Below are 27,689 nucleotides of genomic sequence, written 5' to 3'. Positions count from 1 at the left end.
TTATCTACCACTTGCGTCTTAACCTGTTATCACAAAATACACCCACCTTTTTAAAGGTCGTGTTACAGTGTAGGACCGACAAGATATATGTTATTGAGCTACATCCTTCACAACAATATAATGCACAATCGATATTCAAAGAAGAAGCCACTACATACGAATATAATTATCTCGAAAAGCATTCGCTTACAGTCTGTAAGCGAACAATAATAGACTACATTGCTATTTATAAAGGGACATGCATGGACCTCTTTCATGTTATTACAACCTCGTAATGTTCAAAGGAAAAACTGAAATAATTTATTTACAAATTGTTATCTTAATATTTAAACCGGAAAAAGCCCCGAACAACTAGTGGATACATTTACCCAATATCAACTCCTCTAGTACACGGAATTGCGAAAAAGGAAAGAGGTTGGATAACAATATGACGTGGGTTTTTTAATCTAAACCAGCATATTTCCCTTCTCTCGGAGTCATAGCTTGTCAAAACGAAGGCAGTTTTATGTCTAATTACAGAATTGTCAAGTAATGGGAGTAGTTCTAAGTGAAAAATGATGTCAAATTGCATAGGCTCTGTTCGGCAGGATGTGAGTGGGTCTGTTAAGCCACGACACATCCCACGCTGACTCTGTGATTGCAATTGGCAACAGTGGAACTGCACAAGCACTCGTCCGAGTATTACTGTCCTCTAACGGTCGTGATGAAGCAGCCTCCCGGCCCAGCAGCTTTCACTGTCACTCTACATTAGGCTTTATTGACCCACTGACAAATAGGTTTCTAAATAAAACTGGTCCCGCAAAGGCATTGTCATGGGTCTTGAAGAGAGTACCCAAACGAAAACGCCCCTTTCATCGCCAATTGTGGGCAAAAGTTGGGCATTTCACGTACTTATCGCTTGGAAACATTTTGTCATAAGACTATAATTACTCCTCCTGTCAATGGAACTCTTTGGCATTAGTTTAACGGTGCGTCTTTGTTGGAGCCTTGTAATTGCCTGGAATGAAAAGTAAGGTAATAAGCACTTTATTGGACACAATTGTAAGATAATCAGAAGGGAAGAGGGCTTATAACGTCAAATGAGATAGGTTTGATTTAAGTATCAGGACATTAATTTCGACTTCATGATAAATGAGGCATTCAGAATGAATAAGGTTTTCTGTATTCAGAATACGAGAAATTGATCACAAGCTTGTTCAAATCGATGTGGAAAAAGATCAGTTGCTATTGTGCCGGTGTATTGCAGACTACATTGAATTATTATTAATGAACTTGGCATATTTATATGACACGCTTATGTCCTTAACATTAAGACCCGTGAAGATTCCGGGGTAGAACCCATACTTGCCGTTAAAGGCGACTATGCTTGTCGTAAAAGGCGACTAACGGGATCGGGTGGTCAGACTCGCTGACTTGGTTGATACATGTCATCGATCCCAATTGCATAGATCGATGCTCATGATGTCAATCACTGGATTGTCTGGTCCAGACTCGATCATTTACAGACCGCTGGATTATTGCTGAGTGCGGCGTTAAACAACAAACCAACCACCCATGATATTAATCACTGGATTTGTGTGGTCCAGACTCGATTTTTTACAGACCGCTGTCATATAGCTGGAATATTGCTGCGTGCGGCGTTAAACAACAAACAAACAAGCCTTAACTTAAGTTACCACTGACTACCATCACACAGAGTGGTACTGTAGCCTCTGGTCTTCCAGTGAAGATATCCCTGTTCCCTATTCCATAAAAAGTTGGCTACATTTGGGGCTTTCAGAGTTACCAGCAGCGAATGTGTGGACAATGGTCTTCCGGGCAGCCCCAAGTGTGGCTCTTGTATTTTGACTCAGATGCCACAATTCTCGTCATTATAAGGTGGATGACACGACGAGGGCATGAACAACTGGCCTGGCCTGACAACCCATCTCTGACTGAATCAACAGACGCTGACAATGTGAAGTACAAGCGACAAATTCCTTTCCACGTTCAATAAAAATCTCTGCATAAAGCAGTTTCTAATGTACGATTCCGACCATGTCATGAGCATGTGTTTATGAATCACTATCACTGTGTCCCCAGCGATGCCACCCGTCACGAACCCCTACACTTGCCCAATTGTGAAATGACACGGGAAGATATGGTAAAGTCAAAATAAGGAATAGGACATTATTTTTGTCACTGATGCGTCATATTTCCACATGTCTACCATGAAACTTTTTGAAAACTTTAATGATGCCTTGAACGTTGTAACCTTGATATATATAAAAATACTTATGAGCAAGAGTCGTATGACGCTCTTTGAAATCTTGGTAGAAAAAGCATGCTCGATTGTATCTCAAAAGTTGTGAAATGTAAACACTAAAGGCTGGAGCTGCTGGAACACTGCCCGACATAAGGGTAAGTTGACAATTGGAAAGTTGAAGTCGTCCCTCTTATCATACAGTGTTGTGGAGAGTGTTTTGAGCATAGATCTAAATATAAAACTGTAAGGCGGTCTCACTGGTCTCCGTTATTTCTTGTTCAGGGTGAAAGACATTTGAGATACAAATTTAATCTTAAATGCCAAACATCCCCATCGCATACGTTCTGATAGTTTGGATGCTCTTTCGCGGGACACTCGCCGGATTTCAAGTGTTCAGATCACTCGTTGTACACCCATTAATCCACCAAAATGTTGAACTTGCACCTGACCTCTGAAGTTGAACCAGATAATGTTTATTAGATTATGTGGATGACAAAACGCACACATGACGCAAGTGTGTGTAGCGAATTATATATCGCTTAAAAAAATATGTATCAAAATAACACGTGATCCAGGAATATTATCTTCACGGGACATATTCGGTTGTCGTGCGTTCGCCAAATTTTCGCCCTAGGCGTCCCACACAACCATTCGCCGCCACACGTGATGCAAACGTCCATTCATCGGAAGTCGTCTTTTTTTGACCTTCCAATACGGTTAAATGCTGAATAACACAATGAAAGTTGAAAAAAGAATCGATTTCTGAAACAGATTCCTTTCATGTGGCGCGTGAACAATAAACGAGCATTCAATAATTTAACGTTTTGTGAGCTAAACGCTTACATCAGTCTCTTTCGAAAGACTGTTCACCTCGAACAGCTTGTAACGATGCCCATAAGGCTTACAGTGAAACACATGGACATATTTCAGGTAAAATATACGTTTATAAAATACCATGCATAACACCTGGCATCACCACTACATGATTCATTAACATATGTAGATGATATATACTACAATGGACTTAAGCAGAGATTTCTTATGATCATGGAAATTGTCAATGAGTGGCTTATATTTACACATCTATACATCAAACTTTCATGGCCGACGTCACGCACCCATTACTGAGACATGTTCTTTTAATCATTCCCCTCACGGGGCGGTGGGGTAGCCTAGTGGTTAAAGCGTTCGCTCGTCACGCCGAAGACCCGGGTTCGATTCCCGACATGGGTACAATGTGTGAAGCCCATTTCTGGTGTCCCCCGCCGTGATATTGCTGGAATATTGCTAAAAGCGGCGTAAAACCATACTCACACACTCACTCACTCATTCCACTCACCTCATTCTTTTCTCCGTGTTGCCTTGGCGTGTTCTTCAAGAGAAAAGTCATACATGTCGTCGTTTAACCCGGATCAGCTTAGTTATTCGGTATTTTTTGACAATCAAATTGGTTATTGATCGAAATAAGACCATTTTCCTTATCTATGAAGAGACATTACTTGGACAAACTACCATATCTTCATGAAGACGAGGGATGTGATGTTCACGGCATCGTTGAAATGCAGATACCGATGATATACTCCCGGTAGCCTAAAGGTTATATCCATATTTCAGCTGAATGCCTCGTTCCTGTTAATAATGGAATGAATACCTTCATAAAGCGACATCAATCAGTTATGCAGTAATGGAGCAATCACAGTGAACGATGGTGGCACAATAGACGTTAGTATAGCTTGGGTTATACCTTCTTTGAAACCAGTTTGTTTAAAATATCCGCGCTTCCTGTGTCCTGGAATGGGGATTTAGTATTATTTATTAAACTCTAGAGTTGTTGCATATTTCATCCTTACTGCAAATCTGCAAAAACTGGGGACGTCGTCATGTCATGTCAAGTGTTGGAGGGGCGGTCGGGTAGCCTAGTGGTTAAAGCGTGCGCTCGTCACGCCGAAGACCCAGGTTCGATTCCCGACAATGTACAATGTGTGAAGCCCATTTCTGGTGTCCCCCGCCGTGATATTGCTGGAATATAGCTAAAAGCGGAGTAAAACCATACTCACACACTCAAGTGTTGGAGCTACTGTCACGGGTTTCTTTTCTATGTACATTATTGCTTTGCATTTCACACTACCTAGTATGCCAAAACCATTGAGAAATATCACACTTGATCTACTACATAGCATCACACTCGAGATATTCATGCTTCAGGCATTTTGTTTAGAGATTACACACCTGTTCAACCACAGCCAGAAACCAGATATTTTTTATTATTCAAAATTTTGAGCGGGAATTTTCCTTTTGCAACAATGTAATTTTTAATAACTTTTTTATGTTAACAGTATGATACATATCCCCCCTCCCCCCGAATTTATATCAAATTGTCGATCCCTTAATCTTCATCTACTGTTACTGTTGCGATATACAATTCCAAGGTTCCCGTTTTACAACAAGCTACCTGATAAGAGCGATGCCGTACTCAGTATGCTGTCTATTGCATCCCGGTGTCTGTCATACATATATGAGTATGATGAACGGAACACGCGTCCTCTGTCATGAGATCTTCTCTCTGCTGCAGGTATTTTTGGAAACAATACATCCCTTTTCAATTCAGAAAGACGCAACATGATATTTTGAGCATAGTTAAATGACATTTTGGCCAGATTGGTAATGCCACGATGGACACTAGTGCTGTAGGTTAATGTGCTGCACAGAGCTCATCAACAGACGACTATATCTGGCACACCCACGTCCACATTTACCATATTCGGAATAGCAGCTTACTCGCCACCGTCTGCTCTCCAAGTACCTGTCAACAAGGTCAGACGGTTGTTGTTCTATATAGGTAAGTCTGGTCCGAGGTCATGCTACGCGGTACAGGTAGATGGTGCTGCAGGTGAATGGTACATGGACTACTATTTCAACCATGTTGCCTCATGGCGAAATAAGTAATGCAAGCACATATATTGTATCTCAATGTATACTGAGTCAAATTAAAACTTCACATTTTAAAAAGTAATCCCATATATGATATACAACGGACAAATGTATCAGAGAAGGTCATTTTTAATCATTAATGTCCAAAGAAGGATTTTAATTAACGGTGGTAACCATAATTTGTTCCAAGCACCTACGGTATTCGGTAATAACATCAACAGTTTAAATCATAAGTCCAAAGCACGAGTATCTGATGGCACACAAGTTCAGTAGCGTGTATGGCCACCATGCGCGTTGACAACTGCCACACAACGCCCTCCCATGGACCTTGTGATGCTTGTGAACACATGATTGGGAAGACGACGCCATTGTTGCTGCAAAATGGTGCCAAGATCTTGCAAATTCTATGGTTGGTTCTTGAGAGTGCGCAGACTTCTGCCAAGAGCATCCCAGACGCGTTCGATGGGATTGAGGTCGGGAGACCTTGACGGCCAGTCCATGACGTTGACTCCCGCATTCTGAAGGAAATTCCTTGTCAAAATTGCTGTGTGGGGTCTGGCATTGTCGTGTTGGAAGATCAGACCGGGTACATGTGCTGCCATAAAAGGCAGAAGTTCTGGTGCCAGTACCTGGTCGCGGTAAGCAGCAGCGTTGAGGTTGCCACGGATGACAAGAAGCCTTGAACGTGCATTGCCACAGAAAGCACCCCACACCATGACACTTCCGCCTCGAAATATGTCAACTTCCTGTACACAACACTGGGCGTAACGTTCCTGACGGCGCCTCCACACCCTCGCCCTACCATCAGCAAAACGAAGATTAAATCGGGATTCATCACTGAAGACGACTTGATTCCAATTCCTCTGAGTCCATCGTAAGTGTCTGTTCTCATGTTTCTGTTTTCTGTTTTCTGATTTGTTTCCTCATGCACGTGAATCAGGATTTCATCTCGGATTGACAAAATCAAATGTGGAAATTTGGTCAGGAAATGCATCATAAGCTTCCACTGATTTAAAAATATAAGAAACCATAAACACCGCCTCATCTGTTTCACATTAAGTTATATACATAAAGATTCAGAGTGACAAAATGTCCACGATACTGTATGACAAGATGAAATCAACTCTCTAATAATCAACTTTCCTCTTACGTCGAGCAGCATTCAAGGCCATTGAAAAAAGCTTTCCAATATTTCATGGAATACATGTTGCTTCAGCTGAACACTTGACTTGATTTTGCATGTGGTTGTAACGGGTGCCAATGGTGGGGCAGGTTACGCTCCCCTGTTCGCGAACACCTCATATTATCTGTATTTGATAGTCATTCATAAACACACGCTAATGATAGTCGGAATCGTACACTGGACTGAACGGAGTTTCCTGTGATTATGGAAACGGTTTTGTATCTTTACTTGTGACCACATATCCATATTGAACAAGATAGGATGACAATTTGAATTAATTGATACTTTAGTTTTGAATTTTTGGGAACAACAATCTGGTCACAAACTGACAGATGACTGTTGTCAATAGCACATACATGTACGTTAGAGAGTGGAGACAGATATGAACTCCTGCTTTGACCAAGGGACACAACTCTGCATGTTAAATATCAGTGCCTCGTTACTTTTTTACCTTTGCCACATGGTAACGACACATGATGTCATATTGCTGCTTTGGAAAATAAATTTAGACACAGCGCCATAGTGGAGGCCATTACAAATGGATTCAAATTGCTACACATTCACGAACTGTCTACACATGTTACGAATATTACTTCAGCGATTCTTATTACATCATGGTGACATACAGTTGCCTATATTTTCACTTCAAATTTTGAGCCTGCCTTCACATACCGGCAAATATCAGAGTAATAAAACTATTTAGCCCTTTTCTTGAAGTTTTCACATTGAGACACATAGTGACGAATATACGTGAATTCTTAATGCTAAATATTAAAGAATATTACCAAGTGACGTCATACAGCTACATGATGACGAGTATATTATGACATCATTTCTACATACTGACAACTTTTAATGACGTTATTATCTCATAGACCTTTAACACAACATATTTGAGCAATAAATACATTTTGTATTTTGTGAATGACATTTACCTTGGAGAGCACATTATGTCAGCGTCAGTTCAATCGGAATCAACTCTGGGTATTGTCGCCGGTTTTTCTGTCATCACGTACCCATTGCCTGACCATGTAGTGCGTTGACACACTCAGTTCCCATGATTGTCACCCATCCGTGTCCGAGTCATGTTAAAGTCATAGAAGATGACAGTAATGACAGTAATACCGATCGCCCAAACCATCACGGCAACGGCCATGGTAACCCAATGAACTTGCGTTCCGTGCAAATTGAAAAGCACATGCGTTCCCCCATTTCTTGCCCTATAAAAATCCACCCAGATCGGATAACATTCATTCGTTATTGAATTGCTACCACATGCCAAGATTGACAAGAAATCAGCAACACCAAGCCCTTGGACGATTGTAAGCTGGACAAAACACCCGGCGTATAGCCAATACATTTCAAGTCCACGTTAGGACCATATACAGGCTCCAGAAACGGTACCAGACCACCAACACTACAGATGACCGACCACGTAGTGGAAGACCAAGGGTCACCACCCGACGTCAGGATCGTCCGATTATGCGACAGCATCTTCAAGATCGCTTTGTTACTGCTGCGGAAACTGCTCGGCAGACCATGGGGAGACATCAGTGACACATTAGTGCAGACACCGTGCGTCGACGATTGACGACCACCTCCACTGTCACACCTTCACTGTCACAGGCCACGCCGGGGACCCATTCTGACACCACGTCATTGCCGTGACCGTCTTCAGTGGGCAACACAGCAGCAGCATTGGCGCCACCAGCAGTGGAGAAGAGTCCTCTTCTCAGACGGAAGCCGTTACTGTATCTCAACAGCACATGGCACGGGGCGAGTCTGGCGACGGCGTGGGGAACGTTATTCGGATGCTTGTGTTGTTACGAGAGACTCATTTGGTGATCCGAGCATCATCATGTGGAGTGGAATTGGTCTTGCAAGGAGGGTCGCCCCTGTGGTCTTCCAGAACATCGGTTCAGGGAGAGGCAGTGGTGTCACAGCAGCTTGGTACAATGATCAAGTCTTGAGACCACTTACCTCATTTGGCACGGCGCCCCAACCACGAGTTTCAGCATGATAACGCCCGTGCCCACACTGCGAGAACAACAGGTGACTTCCTCCAGGAGAATGGCATCAGAACAAGCAGTGACCTGCCCTCAGTCCCGATTTAAATCCCATTGAGAACCTGTGGGAGATTCAAAGATGTCTGAATGACGTCCGACCAAGGCCGACAACTGCAGCTGAACTGCGTCAGGCGTTGCTCATAGTGTGGGCTCAAGTGTCTATGGCCTTCATCAACCGCCTCATCCATTCCATGTTTCGACGTTGCACGGCAGCCATCAATGTACATGGCGCAGATACTGACTTGTGATGCCATTTTCTCTGAGACTTGTGTTGTGTTTCACTTTAAGAACATTTGACAGTTTACTTTCATCCTTGATTATCAATTTTGCCAAGTTTCATCTTTTCAATATGTCTCAAAGCATGTTTACACTGTTGGACAAATAAAGTTTATCATATATCTAGCCATGGTGACGTTTCTTTTGCAGTTCAGTATATATGTACAACAAAGCTTCTTTCTTCTCGGTCGCACCATGTCACAATCCTAGAACGGAATCTACTCGTTTTAGAAAATTGATGAGGCAAGTCAAACACATGAACAAAAAGAAAAGAACGAGAATCTGAACTTAACTCTGAAAGTGTTATCCCAAATATAATATTTATTACAAGTCAAACATAGTTAGTTTGTTCAAAACTTATTTACGTTTTGTTTTCTTTTTTTCCTTCTGACTCCCCTGTGTGTATTTACCGTCAGGGATATTCATGTTTTCAGCTATAAAACAGGTGAAACATTAATCTGGGTTTTTTTTGGTGCTTTCAAATGTCCAGACATGTGTTTCTTTGTTTGTAAGTTGTTTCACATCACGAGCGTCGATCTACACAATTGGAATACATGTACAGCCATGTCACCGAGACTGACCGCCCATCCCGTTCGTTGCCTCTTACAACAAGCAATAGGGTTTGCTGTACACTGAAATGTGTGTGCTTGTGTGTGTGTGTGTGTGTGTGTGTGTGTGTGTGTGTGTGTGTGTGTGTGTGTGTGTGTGTGTGTGTGTGTGTGTGCGTGCGTGATGGCTGCTTGCGTGCGCGTGGATGTGCATATGTGTGTATCTGCGAGAAAGAAGCGAGAGCTGATTGATTGACTAGCTGTTGGGGGACCAAATTGAGCATAGTGTTTTCATGACGTTTAAAGTAGTTTAAGTTCTCATCAGCCTTCCGTACCGATTCGCGGTAATCACTGTATCCTGAAGAGGTTAACTGCTTCTCAAGTGACACATCCTCGTAATGTCCTTGCTTTCCCTCGTTAACTGTCACTTAGGATCCCAATATATTGTTGACAAATGTGGCGTAAGAGCACATTTCAACAAATCTATATACAATGAAAATGAATACGTTCACTTCGTTCATCTGAACCTGCAGATGATTATTGTAACGTTTAAAAGAACAAACGAGGAAGACATGTACCATCTCAACGGGAAATGCTTCAGTGGCTATCAGGTAACCACAATGGGAACAGTTCCACGACGCTGTCTGAGACGGCAACCTCACAGGCAACCCTACAGGCAACAGTGTTAGAGACAACTGCAAGGGGCACATCTGTATAGGCAACCCTACAGGCAACAGTGTTAGAGACAACTGCAAGGGGCACATCTATAAAGGCAACCCTACAGGCAACAGTGTTAGAGACAACTGCAAGGGGCACATCTATAAAGGCAACCCTACAGGCAACAGTGTTAGAGACAACTGCAAGGGGCACATCTGTAGAGGCAACCCTACATGCAACAGTGTTAGAGACAACTGCAAGGGGCACATCTGTATAGGCAACCCTACAGGCAACAGTGTTAGAAACAACTGCAAGGGGCACATCTGTATAGGCAACCCTACAGGCAACAGTGTTAGAAACAACTGCAAGGGGCACATCTGTATAGGCAACCCTACAGGCAACAGTGTTAGAAACAACTGCAAGGGGCACATCTGTAAAGGCAACCCTACAGGCGACAGTGTTAGAGACAATTGCAAGGAGGGAACAGTTGTACAGGAAGTTCAGAGTGTACACTCTCTAAAGGCAACCGACAGGTACAATATATACAAGGCATTACACTGTATAATCCATGCAATCCTACATAGTACACAGTCTATACAGGCAACCACAAATAAACAGTTTCACCCACGAAGTAACATAAATTATGCGATCAGTTTTACCCATAAAATACAAGTGACAAAACCCTTTCCATGAACAAACCTTATAAAGCACCAACAAATATTTCCATAATCATAAGAAATCTCCACTAGGTGCAGCGTCAATTATATGATTTCGACTATATTATAAGCATGAGTTTATGAATCACTATCATATAATGATGATACCAGCTGTTCGCGAAAAGTTGAACGTTTTCTGCCCCGCCAGCCGCACCCGTCACAAAAACATGCAAAGGCAAGTCAATTGTTATGAAATTCACCGGTCGTACTAACCAACATTTTTACCAAAGCACTATACAAAGAGTTCAAAATCTGTTTCCAGCACAGGACTCAATCCAATCACCCTATATCAAGCATTCCTCTGTCTGTAAACCAGTCAACTGCGCCTGCACACGTCGATATGAAATAAGTGAATTGGAAGTCAGGCGCAGTTTGATTTTCCCTCATTGTAACTCCCAGAGAGCCATAATCTCAATCGTGGAGAACGGAGGATCGCTAGTGTATGTCGCCAGCCATTATTAATTTAGGTGGCACCAACACGCAGGCGAGCTTTACTTTGATATGAAGAGACTGGCCATACGGGATCAGCTCTCGCGAGCAGGACCCAGTGTATCCCCATATTACCTCTGCACCGGTAAATACGCTTTGGTCAACAGTTTCAGGGCAACTCAATTTGATGACTTGGCACTGTATGCTCTGAGAAGTAATGTTTGCGTAGCCCATCCCCCAAGGATACTCGCCGGTTGTCATAAACACACACGTTCCGCTTTGGACTTACTTTTATAACGCGCTAAAGATAGCGCAGCAATTTTACTATGTATATAGAAATTGGACTAAAGTGAATTCGTTTTCTTACTTATGTCTCTTGGTCTGTATTTAGTGTCTAGTAGGGTTTGAAATATTAGGTTCGTCGTTCTAATTAAATGCTAAATGACATCTTGTCTTGAAAGCTCGTTGCTTGTCTGAATTGCATGACGTGATGATATTAGCATCTGATTTAAGCATAGGTGTACAGATACTATGATATTAGACAGAAAGTTATTTGGCTTAGTGTAACCAATTCGAAGTTGAAATAAGTGAAATGCAAGACTTGGCCTTTATCTAAGAGGGGTTCAGAGAAATCAGCTCTGTGTATGGTTACAGCATTATACATGAATAATACATTAGATGGACAAACTTGATACGCTAGGTCTAGTGGGACTTAGCTCTGGGTACGGTGTAGTCACGTTATAAGATATTAAGCTATATCCTGGCACTTAAAGTCTTATTGTGATGACAACTGACACGACGCAGGCCAACATAGAGCGTTATACGTTCACAAACATAGTTCTACATCACATGAAATTCATTAATTATTCTCATCCATATGAAATATAAAACGACAATGGCCAGAGAATAATCAGGCCCGATTATCTGCCGAAACAGACTCCACTGCACTGGGCTTAAAATCCTAATAGTGGTGACGCTTGTATGAATGGATCAGTGACAATCCGTGACGGCTGGTAGCACTCGCCAATCACACAATTTGAAGAAGGAAGTAAGTGCAAAGTAATGATAAATGTAGAACTCTTCCCAGCGCTTAAAGTAGATTGAAAAAAATGAAAATAGACTCGGGTTTGCGAAATGGCTGAAAAAGTATAGTAAATTGCATAGTGTTTAATAGCATTTGAAGACAGCACATTGAAATTGTCTTCTGGAATGGGTTCGAGGGGGAAAGCACTGAACGTCTTAACTCTGCAAACATCGATAAGTGATTTGGTTTATATATATATATATATATATATATATATATATATATATATATATATATATATATATTCATACTGGTTTCTTTCAATCTTCTTCACGAATGATTCTGTTTTCCCCTTATAATAAACTTCAAATACCGCACATTTGTTTCAGGAATTGAGTTGTTCTAAATACTTTAAAAGCTTTGGTAACTGGTCGTTTCTAAACCGTCCTGTTTGAATACATCAAGGCTTAACGGGATGATACAACACCAAGAATCTGGCACTATAAACACCCATATAGAAACCACTTCCATTTCTAACTTTGCGTTTTTATACGATTTATATGGTCATCATGTTGAAGGTGCCAAATTGCTTCGTTCACTTTGAGAAATAAAGTTCAGTCACTACAGGGACAGCTGCTAAAGGTGATTACCACATGCAGCCATAAAATTCATAAAGACTAATCACCCATTATGCTTGTCATGTAGCTGGTCATAATGCGCCTGATTGGTCTTCTATATTCTCGCTCTCGGTAAGAACACATCACACTGACTCCCTTGGGCGGTGGGCAAACAGAAGCTTAAGGAAGCATGGTGTGGCATGACATTAGCCTCCTCTTAACGACTGTCTCCGTTCTTGAAGGAGTGAGACACTTGGAACGAGTTTCTTGCAGCAGGGGAATTGATGTGTGAAGGACGTTTTATCGTCTTTCGCAGGAATATTCATCATTACATCCAATATTGCAGTATAACATGCATGTATTACCTACATGCGTCAACTGTCTTTAGAATTCTTTGCAAATTGCCTCGTTAGAACTTTTGGGTGTTGTTTTTGGTTGGTTGGGAAACACGTAGTTCTTTCAAAATGATTTACACTGTTGAATCTCGTTCACATAAATGGCGACATCTGGCTAATTTGCAGTCCCGGTTTAATTCAATTTATTCAACACGCATTTTGTGTTCTAACAAACTGTCTCGATCAAGCACTGCAAAGATTTCAATGCATGTTTGGCCGTGGTACAACTAATGAAACCTTCGAAGCACAATGCTTCGCCTCCACAAGGGGAAGGTATGATTCTGCAAATCTACTTGCGCATTAGCAGTTAAGCAAGTGATGATGACTATCAACTTCCTCATTCACCAATACATGTCACATCAAGCCATCTGCGCTTGGTGACTTTGTTCCTGTTATCGCTCACCTAGTGAAATGTGTGTAAACCAACCGACGTGCCATGTCAAATCGGCCCAGACTCAGTTTTTTCTAGGAGAGGCTATCTGAACGACCACTGCATCGAGTTTATGTGCAGTGTGTTCAGAAAGCCAGCAACCCTGCAGAGCCCTACGCTTGGATGAAGTCGACTGACCTGAAAAGTGAAACAGAAGGCTTCATGTTTGCTGCTCAGGACCAGTCACTTCCCACTCGAAAGTTATTTTGCGTCAAAATGTAAATATGAAACGTTGATAATGCAATGAATTAAATGAGACTGCCCAACACATTGTCAGTGGATGCCCAGCTTTGGCACGAACACAGCAACATGATGGAGTGGCTTCATCATTTTATTACTGTCTTCGTAATGTTTGTGGTGTTGACACAGAGGTCCATCAATGGTACGACCCAGAATTTTTAGAGGGCGTCTTGGAAAATGATACTTACAAAATCCTTTGAAATAGGCCCGTTCTACTGGGTAGCGCTTCCTGGGAGAACTCCCATTCGCTGTCTGGGCTGCGTGTAAAGGGGGCAAGGTCCCTGAACTGATAATGAGCCTAACCCGCCTGACTGTGCATTTTTTATTTTATTCTGTACATAATAATGTATATATGTGTAATACGACAAATTCACCCAAGCATGCTCAAAGTTCAATACTATTACCGACTTTCTCCTTGGGAGTATATAACCCATTCTGCTTCTGGGACGGAAGACGGTCAATTGTCACAGTGCTTAAGTTCTCTGGAACATATTCTCTTGTTTAACAAACAATTGTATGACGTTTTCTCCAGTACGGTATATATGTATGTACTACTGGTTATTTTTAAAAGACACCAGCATCAAAACTTTATTTTCGTTCAGTGTTATTTCCAATGTTGTCCCGTTGAGTTACACATAGATCCCTAATGTTGTTTGATACATTAATCATGAACGGTATCTTTCAAAAAAACAAATGCACGGTTTCTTACTAAAACAGTTCAAAAATAAAGTTCTTAATATTGCTGGACAATCCTACAAACATGCAGTAACGCCATTAAGAGTGTTGCCTATGTGCAATCCTAGGGGACTTGCAGGTTCAGGGGGAAAACATCAAACGCTTTAAAAGCATTTCCGTGAATTTTACCTCGTAATTGTGTGCATTTTCGTCTATGTATTGAGTTTTCCTTTGAGAATAATTGCAAAGTCAGTGTCAGTGTGATTTGGTCAAAGTATCCTCGTTGCGAGCACTACTGTCAAAGAAATAGGTTATCCCGCAACAATAACAAAAAATACTAATTCAGTTATAGAGAACATACAACAGAAGTTAAATATTTTGAATGTTTTATGCTACATTTGATTTCCCCGATGAACACGTGAAGGTGGCGATAACACAGTTTTTTGTAATGTAATCGATGGTTAAAATGCGTCATATGTCGTGGAATCCCCACAAGATCATTTGAAAAGAAGAGATCTTTGAAGCTTATCCCGTGCCTAAACAATTATCGCTTAAACCGCTACATCTTTGCAAACGACACAGGAGAAAGTGGAGTTTTATTGCACTGGAGAATGCACATTGCCTTCAGTGTAGTTTTCTCATCAACCATGGATTGTAAAGGGATCCTCAGGGCCACATTCAGCATGGCGTCCTCCCTGATTGATCAGACCAGTGAGTATTAACTGTCATCATTTTCCTTGCTCTATTACGGTGTAAAAAAGCTCCTCCTGTGCGGAGGGGCACTGGGGTAGCCTAGTCGTTAAAGCGTTCGCCCGTCAAGCCGCAGTCCCGGGTTTGATTCTCACATAAGCATTATATGTGATACCCATTTCTCGTGTCCCCCGTCGTGATAGTGCTGGAGACGCTCCATAATTTCGTTATATAACCCTATTTGAGGGTATACCTTATGTTCGTGGTATGTCGATTTCTTGCTATTTCTCGCTATGTCTCTGTATTAGAGCGCTATCTATGACGCCATTTCTCACGGAGTTCCGGACATGTACCGTTGAGGGTAATGTACTTTCGATGCTTCTTGAAATGAGGAAATGCGATCTATTTGTCCAGTATGTTCGAATGGACACTCACTCACCCATACATGTTCACCGGTGATATCTTCAATACCTCGAAACATTTAACTGACTCTTACCAAGAAGGTGAAACATTCAGACTGACTTGGTGATTACATATCTGATTAGAGTGAAGCATACGATCAGGAACTGACTACGTCAGTGCAGGAGAATGTATACTGTAAGGGATAGACTACATCAGACTAGGAGAACGGGAGAAAACCTGAGAACATGTCATGAAATTTCCCAATCTAATTTCCATTGATTCCAAAACACGCCATTACCAGTGGAGTAGAAGTTTTTAATGTAACTCTTTGAAAATCGAAGGAAACTTAATAAGGAGTGTCATTAGTGAAAACCGAGTTGGTCAAAGTGCGTGTTAAGTAAAGACATTTTGATAAGGGTTTTCCTGACCTGCTGTAAGTTCGACACGAAAACGATATCTTCCATCACGTTCCTTTCTTTAGATAAAGTCTCGATCAGGCGGTTTAAAGGAGTCAAAAAGTTATTCCTCATAATGTAATTTTGAGGAGAGACATGCCCACCAATTTCTATCAACTTATTCTGACCACAAACATCGTATTTTAATTTGGAAACAATATTTACAGATACCTTTTCAATGTTAATTCCTCTCAGGGGAAACGCTTTGAAGACTTCAGCTTTTCATTTTGACACAATCCTATAAATTCCGCATGGAATACATTTAAAAGTTGAACATCCCTCACTATCACATAAGATCAAACTTAGATTCATCGATTATACGTGATGATTTGGGTACACGGATGGCGAGGTTGCTGTGATTGTTGCATCGTTTATACGTGATGATCTGGTTACACGGATGGCCATGTTGCAGTGATGGTTGCATCGTTTATAAGTGATGATTTGGGTATACGGTTGGCCATGTTGCAGCAATGGTTGCATCGTTTATACGTGATGATCAGGGTACACGGATGGTGAGGTTGCTGTGATTGTTGCATCGTTTACACGTGATGATCTGGGTATACAGATGGCGAGGTTGCTGTGATTGTTGCATCGTTTATACGTGATGATCAGGGTATACAGATGGCCAGGTTGCTGTGATTGTTGCATCGTTTATACGTGATGATCTGGGTTCACGGATGGCCAGGTTGCAGTGATTGTTGCATCGTTTATTCGTGATGATCAGGGTATACGGATGGCCAGGTTGCTGTGATGGTTGCATCGTTTATACGTGATGATCTGGGTACACGGATGGCGAGGTTGCAGTGATTGTTGCATCGTTTATACGTGATGATCTGGGTACACGGATGGTGAGGTTGCAGTGATTGTTGCATCGTTTATACGTGATGATCTGGGTACACGGATGGCCAGGTTGCTGTGATTGTTGCATCGTTTATACGTGATGATCTGGGTACACGGATGGCCAGGTTGCAGTGATTGTTGCATCGTTTATACGTGATGATCAGGGTATACGGATGGCCAGGTTGCTGTGATTGTTGCATCGTTTATACGTGATGATCTGAGTACACGGATGGCCAGGTTGCTGTGATTGTTGCATCGTTTATACGTGATGATCTGGGTATACGGATGGCCAGGTTGCTGTGATTGTTGCATCGTTTATACGTGATGATCTGGTTACACAGATGGCGAGGTTGCTGTGATGGTTGCATCGTTTATACGTGATGATCAGGTTACACGGATGGCCAGGTTGCAGTGATGGGTTGCGTCTTTTATACGTATAATTCTTTTCATACGACACCCCTGGCTACAAAAGCTTTTGCGTGATCACGGGAAACCTGATGTGACAGTCCAATTTAGATAAGAGCAATATCATATCGACTCTTCCTCGCTTGCAGGATAGAAAAGAGAAATGATATCTGTCGTTTCTGTGCACGTTGAAACAACGGGGATGGCAGCAGAATTATTTTGTTCATTTCTGTAGCTTATTAATACAAGATTATTCAAAACGAATCCTCGGGGACATGGGACTTGCGTGTATTCACGTAGCAGCATTGCATAAATAAAAGCGACGAAACGCTTTCCATATTCATAAGAAAACGCTGTTGAAAGCGATTGGACGATTCCGACTAAATCGTAAGCATGTGTTTATGAATCACTGTCAAATAGTGATGAAACCAGGTGCTCGTGAAAAAGGTGAGAGTATTCTGCCCCATCGTTGGCAACTATCACAAACGAATGCAAAGGCAAGTCAATTGCCCACACGAAAACACACGAAAATAGGAGACAGCGTCAGTGTCGTGGCATCTGGAAAGACTGAATAATGTATTCAGAACAATGGTTTCATTATTGAAACATTTATGAACATTTAAGACGGTTTTCTGTCAATGTTAAAGCAGCGGTGGAATTTGACACTCTATCTCTACTTGATATTAAGGTCACTTTGTGTTTGAGCTCACTGTCTGTATTTCACATATGAATCTCTTATTCGTTGACATTAACGTATCTTGCGACTGAAGTCAGGATCGGAAAGTCCATTGGACATAATTTGTGTCATTGTCAAATATGGAATTGTCCTCCACACGTCTACTAAAATCTTTCAAAAGTTTGCTAAGGCCTTAATGGTGTAACCCTGACCATGCTCTCTGAAGTGGGCATGATCGACTGTATACAAACAAAAAAACAAACACAGCTTACCAAAGCATTGACCCGTGAAGATCCGGGGTAGAATAGGTCTTCAGCAACCCATGCTTGCCGTAAAAGGGGACTAACAGGATCGGGTGATCTGGCTCGCTGACTAAATTGATGAATGTCATCGTATCCCAGTTGCGTAGATCGATGCTCGTGATATCACTCACTGGATTGTCTGGTCCAGACTCGAATTTTTACAGACCGCTGACATATAGCTGGAATATTGCAGAGTGCGGCGCTAAACAACAAACGTCACGTTACCAAAACATGATATCTTGGGTTATCTCACAAGGACAGTCACTGCTTCATGATCAGGTGCTGCGATAACCTTCTAACATGCACCCACTACCTGATTCCTGCAACATATGTTTGCATCTCTGTGGCTGAACGTGGGGTTCCTTCGGTTATACAGAAGCTACTGACCGTCAGTACGTTACGCCCGACAGTAGACACGTGTATTATGTACAGGAGAGCACGTACTATGGGATACATACTCGTTAACACAGAGATTCACCCGCAATTTTAGGCTGGAATATTGCAAAGGTCAGCGTTAATCTCCACCCACTTGCTGAGCATAAGGATTTCAACGACCAAATGCGTGGATCATTACGGGCGCGATGATCGTTGGATGTGAGGGTTGGGGGCGATCACTTAAGAAATGGAGGCGGTGCACACCCACCCTACCCCATTTTTCAGACATACTAAACATGTATATTTACAGTTTTGTAGTTGATCAGTGATCGCATGTTACAAACACTTGATGTGACGTTTCTGACAACAATAGCACGGCTGTAAAGCGCAAATTGCATAACAGGTTAATTGACTCCATCTTCATCACGTGTATGTTAATTTGTGGTGATACAATCCATCCCAATAGCTGTGTCTGTGACATCGGACATGTTTACATATTACATTAATCCGTCTGTGACCTTCAATGACTCACATAAAGTCAGTAGATTTGCGGCCTTTCTTTAATTCGCTTTCAACAACGACCGGCATTCAGTTGGTAATAACATCAACTTCGGAAATATAAAGAACGTTTGCGTTTCCAATAAAATTCAAGCGGAATTATGTGCATCAGGTTAAGAATCTATGTAAAAACGGACTCACGGTGCACCATCTTCAACCTCCACAGCGACATCTCTTACGCTCAGGGTATAGACTCGATGGCGTCATGCGTTGGGGTAAAGTCTTCATATCACGTACGGTTTTATTGCTCAAGTCATCGGTACATGATACACGGTGTTCATCTGCGTCCTTCTCTACCTCAATGTTCACGCATTATCCATCTGTTTCTCACCTGGATGAAAGACTGAAATAGGACAGACATGGTTTTGTTCACAGTCTACATGACAATGTACGGAGAGTGTCAGGCAGTTATGCTTATTTCACTCGGAGGGAACCTGATTCTGATTTGACCATTTATTATTCATTATTATTTTTTTGTCTGGTTAAGTTCAGGGTTGACGAGTCATTGTCAACATATCTTTGATTTTAAATCAAGACGTTACTAACAGTGTCGCATGGACTACAAGGTTGCAATAAGGTAAGGGTAAGTCATATCTACACTGAAGTGCGAGTTTGCAGTAAGGAAGAGGCACCACATATCCACACTGAAGTTCGAAGTTGCAGTATGGTAGAGGCACCACATATCCACACTGAAGTTCGAAGTTGCGATATGGTAGAGGCACCACATATCAGGACTGCGAGGTTGCGGTATGGTAGAGGCACCACATATCCGGATTGCGAGGTTGCAGTATGGTAGAGGCACCACATATCCGGACTGCGAGGTTGCAGTATGGTAGAGGCACTACATATCTACACTGAAGTTCTAAGTTGCGGTATGGTAGAGGCACCACATATCCACACTGAAGTTCGAAGTTGCGGTATGGTAGAGGCACCACATAGCCGGACTGCGAGCTTGCAGTATGGTAGAGGCACTACATATCCGGACTGCGAGGTTGCAGTATGGTAGAGGCACCACATATCCGCACTGTGAGGTTGCAGTATGGTAGAGGCACCACATATCTACACTGCGAGGTTGCAGTATGGTAGATGCACCACATATCCTGACTGCGAGGTTGCAGTATGGTAGATGCACCTCATATCCGCACTGTGAGGTTGCAGTATGGTAGATGCACCACATATCCTGACTGCGAGGTTGCAGTATGGTAGATGCACCACATATCCGCACTGTGAGGTTGCAGTATGGTAGATGCACCACATATCCTGACTGTGAGGTTGCAGTATGGTAGATGCACCACATATCCGCACTGTGAGGTTGCAGTATGGTAGAGGCACCACATATCTGCACTGTGAGGTTGCAGGTTATCTACCTACCCTAACTACAGCAACGATACAATCACTGAAATATTTGCTCTTTGTTTCAAACCTTTGCGAGATAACCCCAGCACAATGCATGAATGCCCCCTCCTATACATGGTGATGAGTGCTATCAGGTCACTATCACCTGTGGCTATGTATAATGTAAGTGTATGCAGCACAGGAAGGAAGTACTCATTGGATGTTCTGTCGTTCCAAACACGGCGATTACAAACCAGCAGAACATTCATCCTCGCATGCACTTGGTGAATATTATACATCCGCGTTTCCAAATTTCCCACGTTGTTTTTTTCAGAATTCTTGATAAATAGATTTGAGTCGCCGCCTGAGAGACATTTGTCTGAACAGCAGCTGTCTCCCACATACAAGACTCAACTCCCTGTCCCCTCTGCTTCATCTGCTCCATCTGCTTCATGTACAGCCGGCATGTGTGGGGATGATTACAATACAAGCATAACATATGGAAATCTAAAGGAAACCTAGAGTGGAAATACCGGAAATTTGTTCCTATATCCATGCATTGGCAAATTAAGATATGATCACGCAACGAAATAGGCACAAGCCTTAGAATACTTTAACGTAAACACAATAGATACATACAGATGGCACGAACTAAACCACATGGCCGTTATGTGATCATGAGTTTAGGCCTAGGTGAGTAGAGTTTTACGGCGCACTTATACCTGGTGCGTCATCGCAGGACAAGACTGGGCTCCACACATTGTAGCCATATGGGAATTGAACTCGGAACGGGTCAGGCCAACACTTTAACAACTGGGCTATACCGACACACAAAATATGCAGAGTTGTCCCCCTTCTGCCCAATTGCCAAATCCCAGGTCCTAATCCTGGTTTCCAAGTACCATTCCCGTAGGTTGACGCTCTGCGCACGTCCAGACACGCCGAGATACATATATCTTAGATAATTGTAAAGCGACATTACCGAAACATATAATAAGGTTCTTGTTAAATTACCAACAAAATATGCAAATGAAATAATTGAATTTAATTATTTGTATGTTTAACTATCATGCATAAGGCCAACAACATAACTGTGGATGTAGTGTCGAACACACGTGGCACTGAACGAGCAACCGTACTCTCGTGAGGCGCGTTAGTTTCACGAAATGAGTGGATATTATATTACATTTCTCCCAGTGTATCAGAACATCTTCAAGTATCGTGAGCAATATCCATCAACTTCAATTTGTAAACACTGTAAAAATGATAGCTATCATTGAAATCTTGTGTCCAGATCACTACGACTCGCACGTTACCAACAAGTACTGGGAGTCAGATAATTAACTTATATGAGCCCGTACATTTATTCAGCAGCAGCACAACAAATCAAATATCGAGATAATTGAATTCTGCAAAATAGTCCTGCTATAATAACCATCATCTGTGTCGTTAATACATAATTCCTATCGTTATTGTGTTTATAGTTATAGTCATATGTGTGACAGATGCTGTGCCGTGCCTATTGTGCTATGCCTAGTTAAAATAAGCCATGGAATCGCTTGTTAGACCCTCATTGGTTGCGCTAAATAGTGTCCTTCCGGCAAAACAAGGTCACGTGAGTCGTGTCATTCACGTGATTCACCAGGCTTGATTGACAGCTATGGATGCGGGCAGTCACGTTTGTAGGAAACATGTCCAAACACATCCATACAATCATGGTATCGTCTTTAGTGTCAATCGACCGCTCTGATGTCCTGCACACTCGTGGGTTGAAGTGGCATTATCAACCTGTGTGTCCGACACAGATGCTGAACATAATGATCATGAAACACTAATGTTATTTGATATAGCATGCTAGCAGTGTTATGTGACAAATATTATATGATAAGGTCTACTGACTCGCGGCAATGGTATACAAAAAAATTATGAAAATTTACATCAGAACAGTTTTTAATATACATATTAACAAGGGATTAAACTCGGCACAAGCTCAGATAATACAGCTTTTAATGACTAAAATATGATTGTTAACCTGCATAAACAGACTCCGCAAATACATTCTATTCATACGCAGAAAATGCTGGAACCTCGAGCAAAAGAGGATTCATTTAATTAACCTTGAGTTAATCCATGTATAATCTATGTACGCCAGGTCGTTTCATCACGTTTTAGGATAGATAAAATATATATTTGAGTCACCCAAATTCAATCCAACAGGAGTAACACGGACGTCCTGGTAAACGTGTGAACACGTGTCTGGTAAACACGTGTCTTGTGAACACGTGTCAGAGGAGGCGGCGGCGGAAGAAAATAAATAGAAAAAATAATATTTTTGGTTTTGAATAATTGGCTGTTGTTTAGAATATTGAAAACATGGTTCACACTTTGACGGTTATTGTGCTATGCTGCAGGTGAAATAGTTGCTGTATCGATTGTGAGAGACTTGACAACAGGAAAGGAAACGTTAAACAACATGATAACAACAAAGCAATAAGCGATATGGCTACTTCTAGGAGTATGGATAGCCCACACCAAGACAAACGGTTATTGATTTATCCTTGGTTCAAATTTCAAATTCAACCCGATTACGATCCTTGGTTTGCTGCACCACATCCGCGACGTCGGTTTTCCTAGAGTGGAAAAGGTCATACCCTGTGCCACTTCCCGGACACATTAATATGAAACACCTCGACATGTCTTAAACCTGCGTCACTTAGAAATTCTCCAGCACATTAAGCTGACATTCCACGACATGTCTAAAACCTGCGTCACTGAGATTTTCTCTACCACATAAAGCTGACATTTCATGACATGTCTAAGACCTGCGTCACTTTGATATTCTCTACCACATGAAGCTGACACGCCGTGACATGTCTAAAACCTGCGTCACTTAGAAATTCTCCAGCACATTAAGCTGACATTCCACGACATGTCTAAAACCTGCGTCACTTTGATATTCTCTACCACATTAAGCTGACACGCCGTGACATGTCTACGACCTGCGTCACTGTAATATTCTCTACCACATGAAGCTGACACGCCGTGACATGTCGATTACCTGCGTCACTTGGATATTCTCTACCACATGAAGCTGACACGCCGTGACATGTCTAAAACCTGCGTCACTTAGAAATTCTCCAGCACATTAAGCTGACATTCCACGACATGTCACGACATGTCACTTTGATATTCTCTACCACATTAAGCTGACACGCCGAGACATGTCTACGACCTGCGTCACTGTAATATTCTCTACCACATGAAGCTGACATGCCGTGACATGTCTACGACCTGCGTCACTGTAATATTCTCTACCACATGAAGCTGACACGCCGTGACATGACATGCGGCGCTGATCCCATTGTCAGTCATGCTTACCGTATATCGGCGACTGTTTGATGACAGTTTGCGGTTGATGTGACAAGTAACGAGATACCAACATTCCGGTAATGGCAATAACTACGCGTGAGCTATTTGTCAGATCTATAAGTTGATGATGTCAATCCAGTGGCGATAATTAAGATCTGAACAATTGACGGAATCTAAAAATACACAGCCCTGGACGCAAGCACAGTGAAACCCTCTTATTCCTAGGGGCCATCTTTCCGAACAGCTACTGCTTGGACCGTCTACACATTGACGTATCTATAGATGGATTCCCCGGGATTTGTGGGTGAGTGAGTGAGTTAAAATTGTACGTCACATCGGCAATATTTCAGCCATATAGTGACGAGAACATTAATACAATTTAAACTTACATGAATAAAAACCTGTCAACGACGGACAGTATAATAACTAGACTATCACAGTTTAGAAGTAAAACTAGTTGCGAGCAATTAAAAAAATAATCTATGATTCGACAGTACATTATGAAAACGGGCTATAGATCACCAGCAACCAAAGTTAGTCCACCATACTAGGGACCGTGAGGACTTACGATACTTCTGCTGCCTGCACGGTTCCCCAGCAGGATTTTACACCATCGCTTCAGCTGCTGGTGATTGTAGTCAATTTTAGCCACTGTTTAAAATCAACAAATATTGCGATTAAAAATTACGGTAGGAATAACAACTTGCATGATTGGGTCTTATGATACCCTCTCTGACGGAATTTGTGAATATGGAAGATTCAGTTAACACCGTTAAGATAAAAAGCATGTTAGTATGTCGTATTACTTCGGGCTTTCCTCCCACAAGAAGCTGACACGGCGGGAAATGACAATCCGTGAGTTCATGTTCATGTCGTGATGATAAAAATACAAGTACAGGAATGGTGGAAAGAAACATTTGTTGGAGCAGACGGTAAATGGGGATTGTGGGAGATGAGAGACACGCACCAATACACAGATGGCCTACAACACGTGTGTATGGTAGTGGTGGCCAGGTGTTGTTTGCAGCGTGATGGATTTATCATGAGAGCATATCTTTATCACATTTCATGGATACGGCGCTGACATGCATAATTTATAATTATGAACGGTATTCCATGACAACAGACACAGTACGCCTGTCCTTCTCCGCCAGCAATATCAGCATCCCATTGTGTAGAGGTAGGGAGATAGTATCTATGGTCTCGCCACATTCCCACGATAAGGTTTATTACTTACAGTAATGAGAAAAATTGCAAAGTGCTCAAATACATATCCATTCTGCTGACGATAAACATCGTCATTGGGTTTTGATCACGTGGTTACAATCCGGGTAAGGATCGACAGGTGATTGTGAGCAGTATGTGCATCTCGAATTAGGTCAATGGCGCTTTAATACGACATGTGCATTTATTTTTTTTCTTTCAGTTCATGTTTGACTCGCCAAATGATCAGTTTTGAAGTGACACATGATTAATATTGACTCTCGTCTGCAAGAAAACAGGATGGCGTCTGGTGGTAACATTTCACGGTTCGCATGTTACTGTATTGAAACAGAAGACAGTTTAAAGGCTTCATAAACTTGAATACACAGTGAATTATGGTATAACAAGACGACTCCTTGTTTTCGAAAATTGACCTCGTCTAGAGTAATTATTTGTATAATAATCCACATGTCCAAATAGAAAGTTTGATGAAGTTTGTTTGTTGTTTTTTTTATCTCCGCACTCACCAATATCCCAACTATATGACGATGGTATCGAAATAATCGTGTCTCGACACGACAATCCAATGATTGACATCATGAGCATCGATTCAGATGGAAACAGATTCCATTGGGTGTCAAAGGCACAACAGTCGTGACAATAATGAATGAATCACTAAAAAATCAGTTATGTCACCAGGTGTTAAACGGGTAAGCATGTCCCGCTCCACCACCACTCACACAATTTGTATGGATAAGTGAGTGAGTGAGTTGGGTTTAACGCCGCTTTTAACAGCATTCAAGTTATATCACAGCGTGTCAGCTTAATGTGTGAGGAAAGCCCGAAGTGATGCAGGTCTCAGACGTTTACCACTTCGGTGAAACCCACGGGCACGGGTATGGTGCTAGAAACATAATGGTGGTGAACTGGGATTCGATCCCACAATCATAGATTTCTGCCACAATCATAGGCATGCCCAAGGGACGCAGTTCTGCACAGCGAATCGTGGCGCCGTAGACGACCGGGCCACCCGTGCCCCCTGTATGGATAAGTAAGTGCTGCCTAACTAAATGGAAATACATTTGAGGAACACTTAATATGAACATAAAAGAACATTTGTCGTGTTAGACTATGAATGTGTTCTGCCCATGTGTGCAATAGACGTATTAATACCAAAGAGAAGTGTCGACACACAATATGAAGACATCAGGACCCCTTACAGCTACAAACCAATGCCAAGATCATACTGCATAAACTATTAATTTGACTGTAGACATTAGATTGGGTTAGACAGTATACATGTAAGCCTTTAATGTCTGAAAGTGTGGACATTATTTCAGTTTCTTGGAGTTGTCGACACTGTCATAGGTATTGTTTCCCAGTGGTCGTGACGGAGACGGATACAACACACCAGCTGCAATTGACACATTGTCAGCTGAAAGCTTTAGAAATTTAGGAATTTGAATTTTTGAATGCACTTTTATATCACCTGTAGATATTACATATTACGATTGACATCACGTTACAGATATAACGTGAATGCAAAGGTAAGCAGTCTCGATTATCTGCCGAAACTCGTTTCATAAGTTTATTTAAACATATTGTTTTCACAAGAAAAAGGATTGGGCACAAGTTTTCACAACTTTGGTAGCCCTCTGCCACAATATTTACATGATTAACCTTATGTAATATCCCAATGGAGATATGCACAAAAAACATTATGCCTACAAACAGAGATAACGGATACCATTCGGCGTAAATGACAAAATGGAGCGTATCACTGACATGACACCGGGTGTTCGCCTAAAGGGTAAGCATGTCGAACATGTCTGTTTGACTCGTCTGGATAATGTATATCTATTTGTAGACACACATCTTCCCGAGGCAAGAGCGTTAACTGACTTTAAAAATCCAGTTTCCACCCTTGCCGAAATAGGCTGGAATTCCTGGGCTCAATCGTAGCGCCACCTGTGGCTATGTCGAGTTATGTCAATTCTATGCCTCTCCCATATGGACCAATCAGATTCCACCTCTCGTATCACATGCATTTGCTTAAAACAAAATGGTGGCTCCCAGTCAAGACGATCTGATCGACCATCCAGATCTATTTTGTGATAAAACGGTTCTTACTTTGCGAAGTACATCAAATCACGTGAGCACCTTGATTAAAAACATGAAAAAAATTGGAAAATATCTGTTGACAACGAGTTGGCGATGCACATGTTTTGCAAATCTTGCAATCGACCGAACAATGCATGACAGTTTACGAACCGGATTTCGATTTCGGTGCGCGATTTTGATTGGACTATGCATAGACTCGTTAGTCCAGCCAAAATGTAACTCCATAATTCCAGCCTTTTTCGGCAAGGGTGGAAACTGGACTTTAATTGTCAGTTAACTCTCTTGCTTCGGGAAGATGGTAGACACAGGATAATGACAACCTTCCCCGTGGTTGAAAAGTCGATAAAGAAAATAATAGCGACAAAACAATTTCCATAATCATAAGAAATGTCTGCTGGAAGGCGAATCTATTATACAATTCCTAGTATTCCTTCAGACTGTTTATGTATACGGTAAGACCAGATGTAACTCCATATGGGAGGCCTTGGGGCTTGGGTGATCAATATAGGTGGCGACCCATTTATGA

The 27,689-nt window shown here is 41.9% G+C and overlaps 1 protein-coding gene across 1 annotated transcript in view; it reads left to right on the top strand.

Moving 5' to 3' along the window:
* LOC139453915 (putative per-hexamer repeat protein 5) overlaps positions 1-27,689 on the top strand; it is a 121,535-nt gene that overhangs the window by 81,709 nt on the left and 12,137 nt on the right. Inside the window, exon 2 of the mRNA XM_071235359.1 lies at positions 9,914-10,413. Coding sequence (XP_071091460.1) covers positions 9,914-10,413 — 500 coding nt within the window. The remainder of the gene's footprint in view (positions 1-9,913; positions 10,414-27,689) is intronic.

Source organism: Haliotis cracherodii, unplaced genomic scaffold (genome assembly GCF_022045235.1).
Source record: "Haliotis cracherodii isolate W230 unplaced genomic scaffold, xgHalCrac1.p SCAF_10, whole genome shotgun sequence".
Lineage (NCBI taxonomy): Eukaryota > Metazoa > Mollusca > Gastropoda > Lepetellida > Haliotidae > Haliotis > Haliotis cracherodii.
This window is presented reverse-complemented; position numbering and strand designations above follow the sequence as displayed.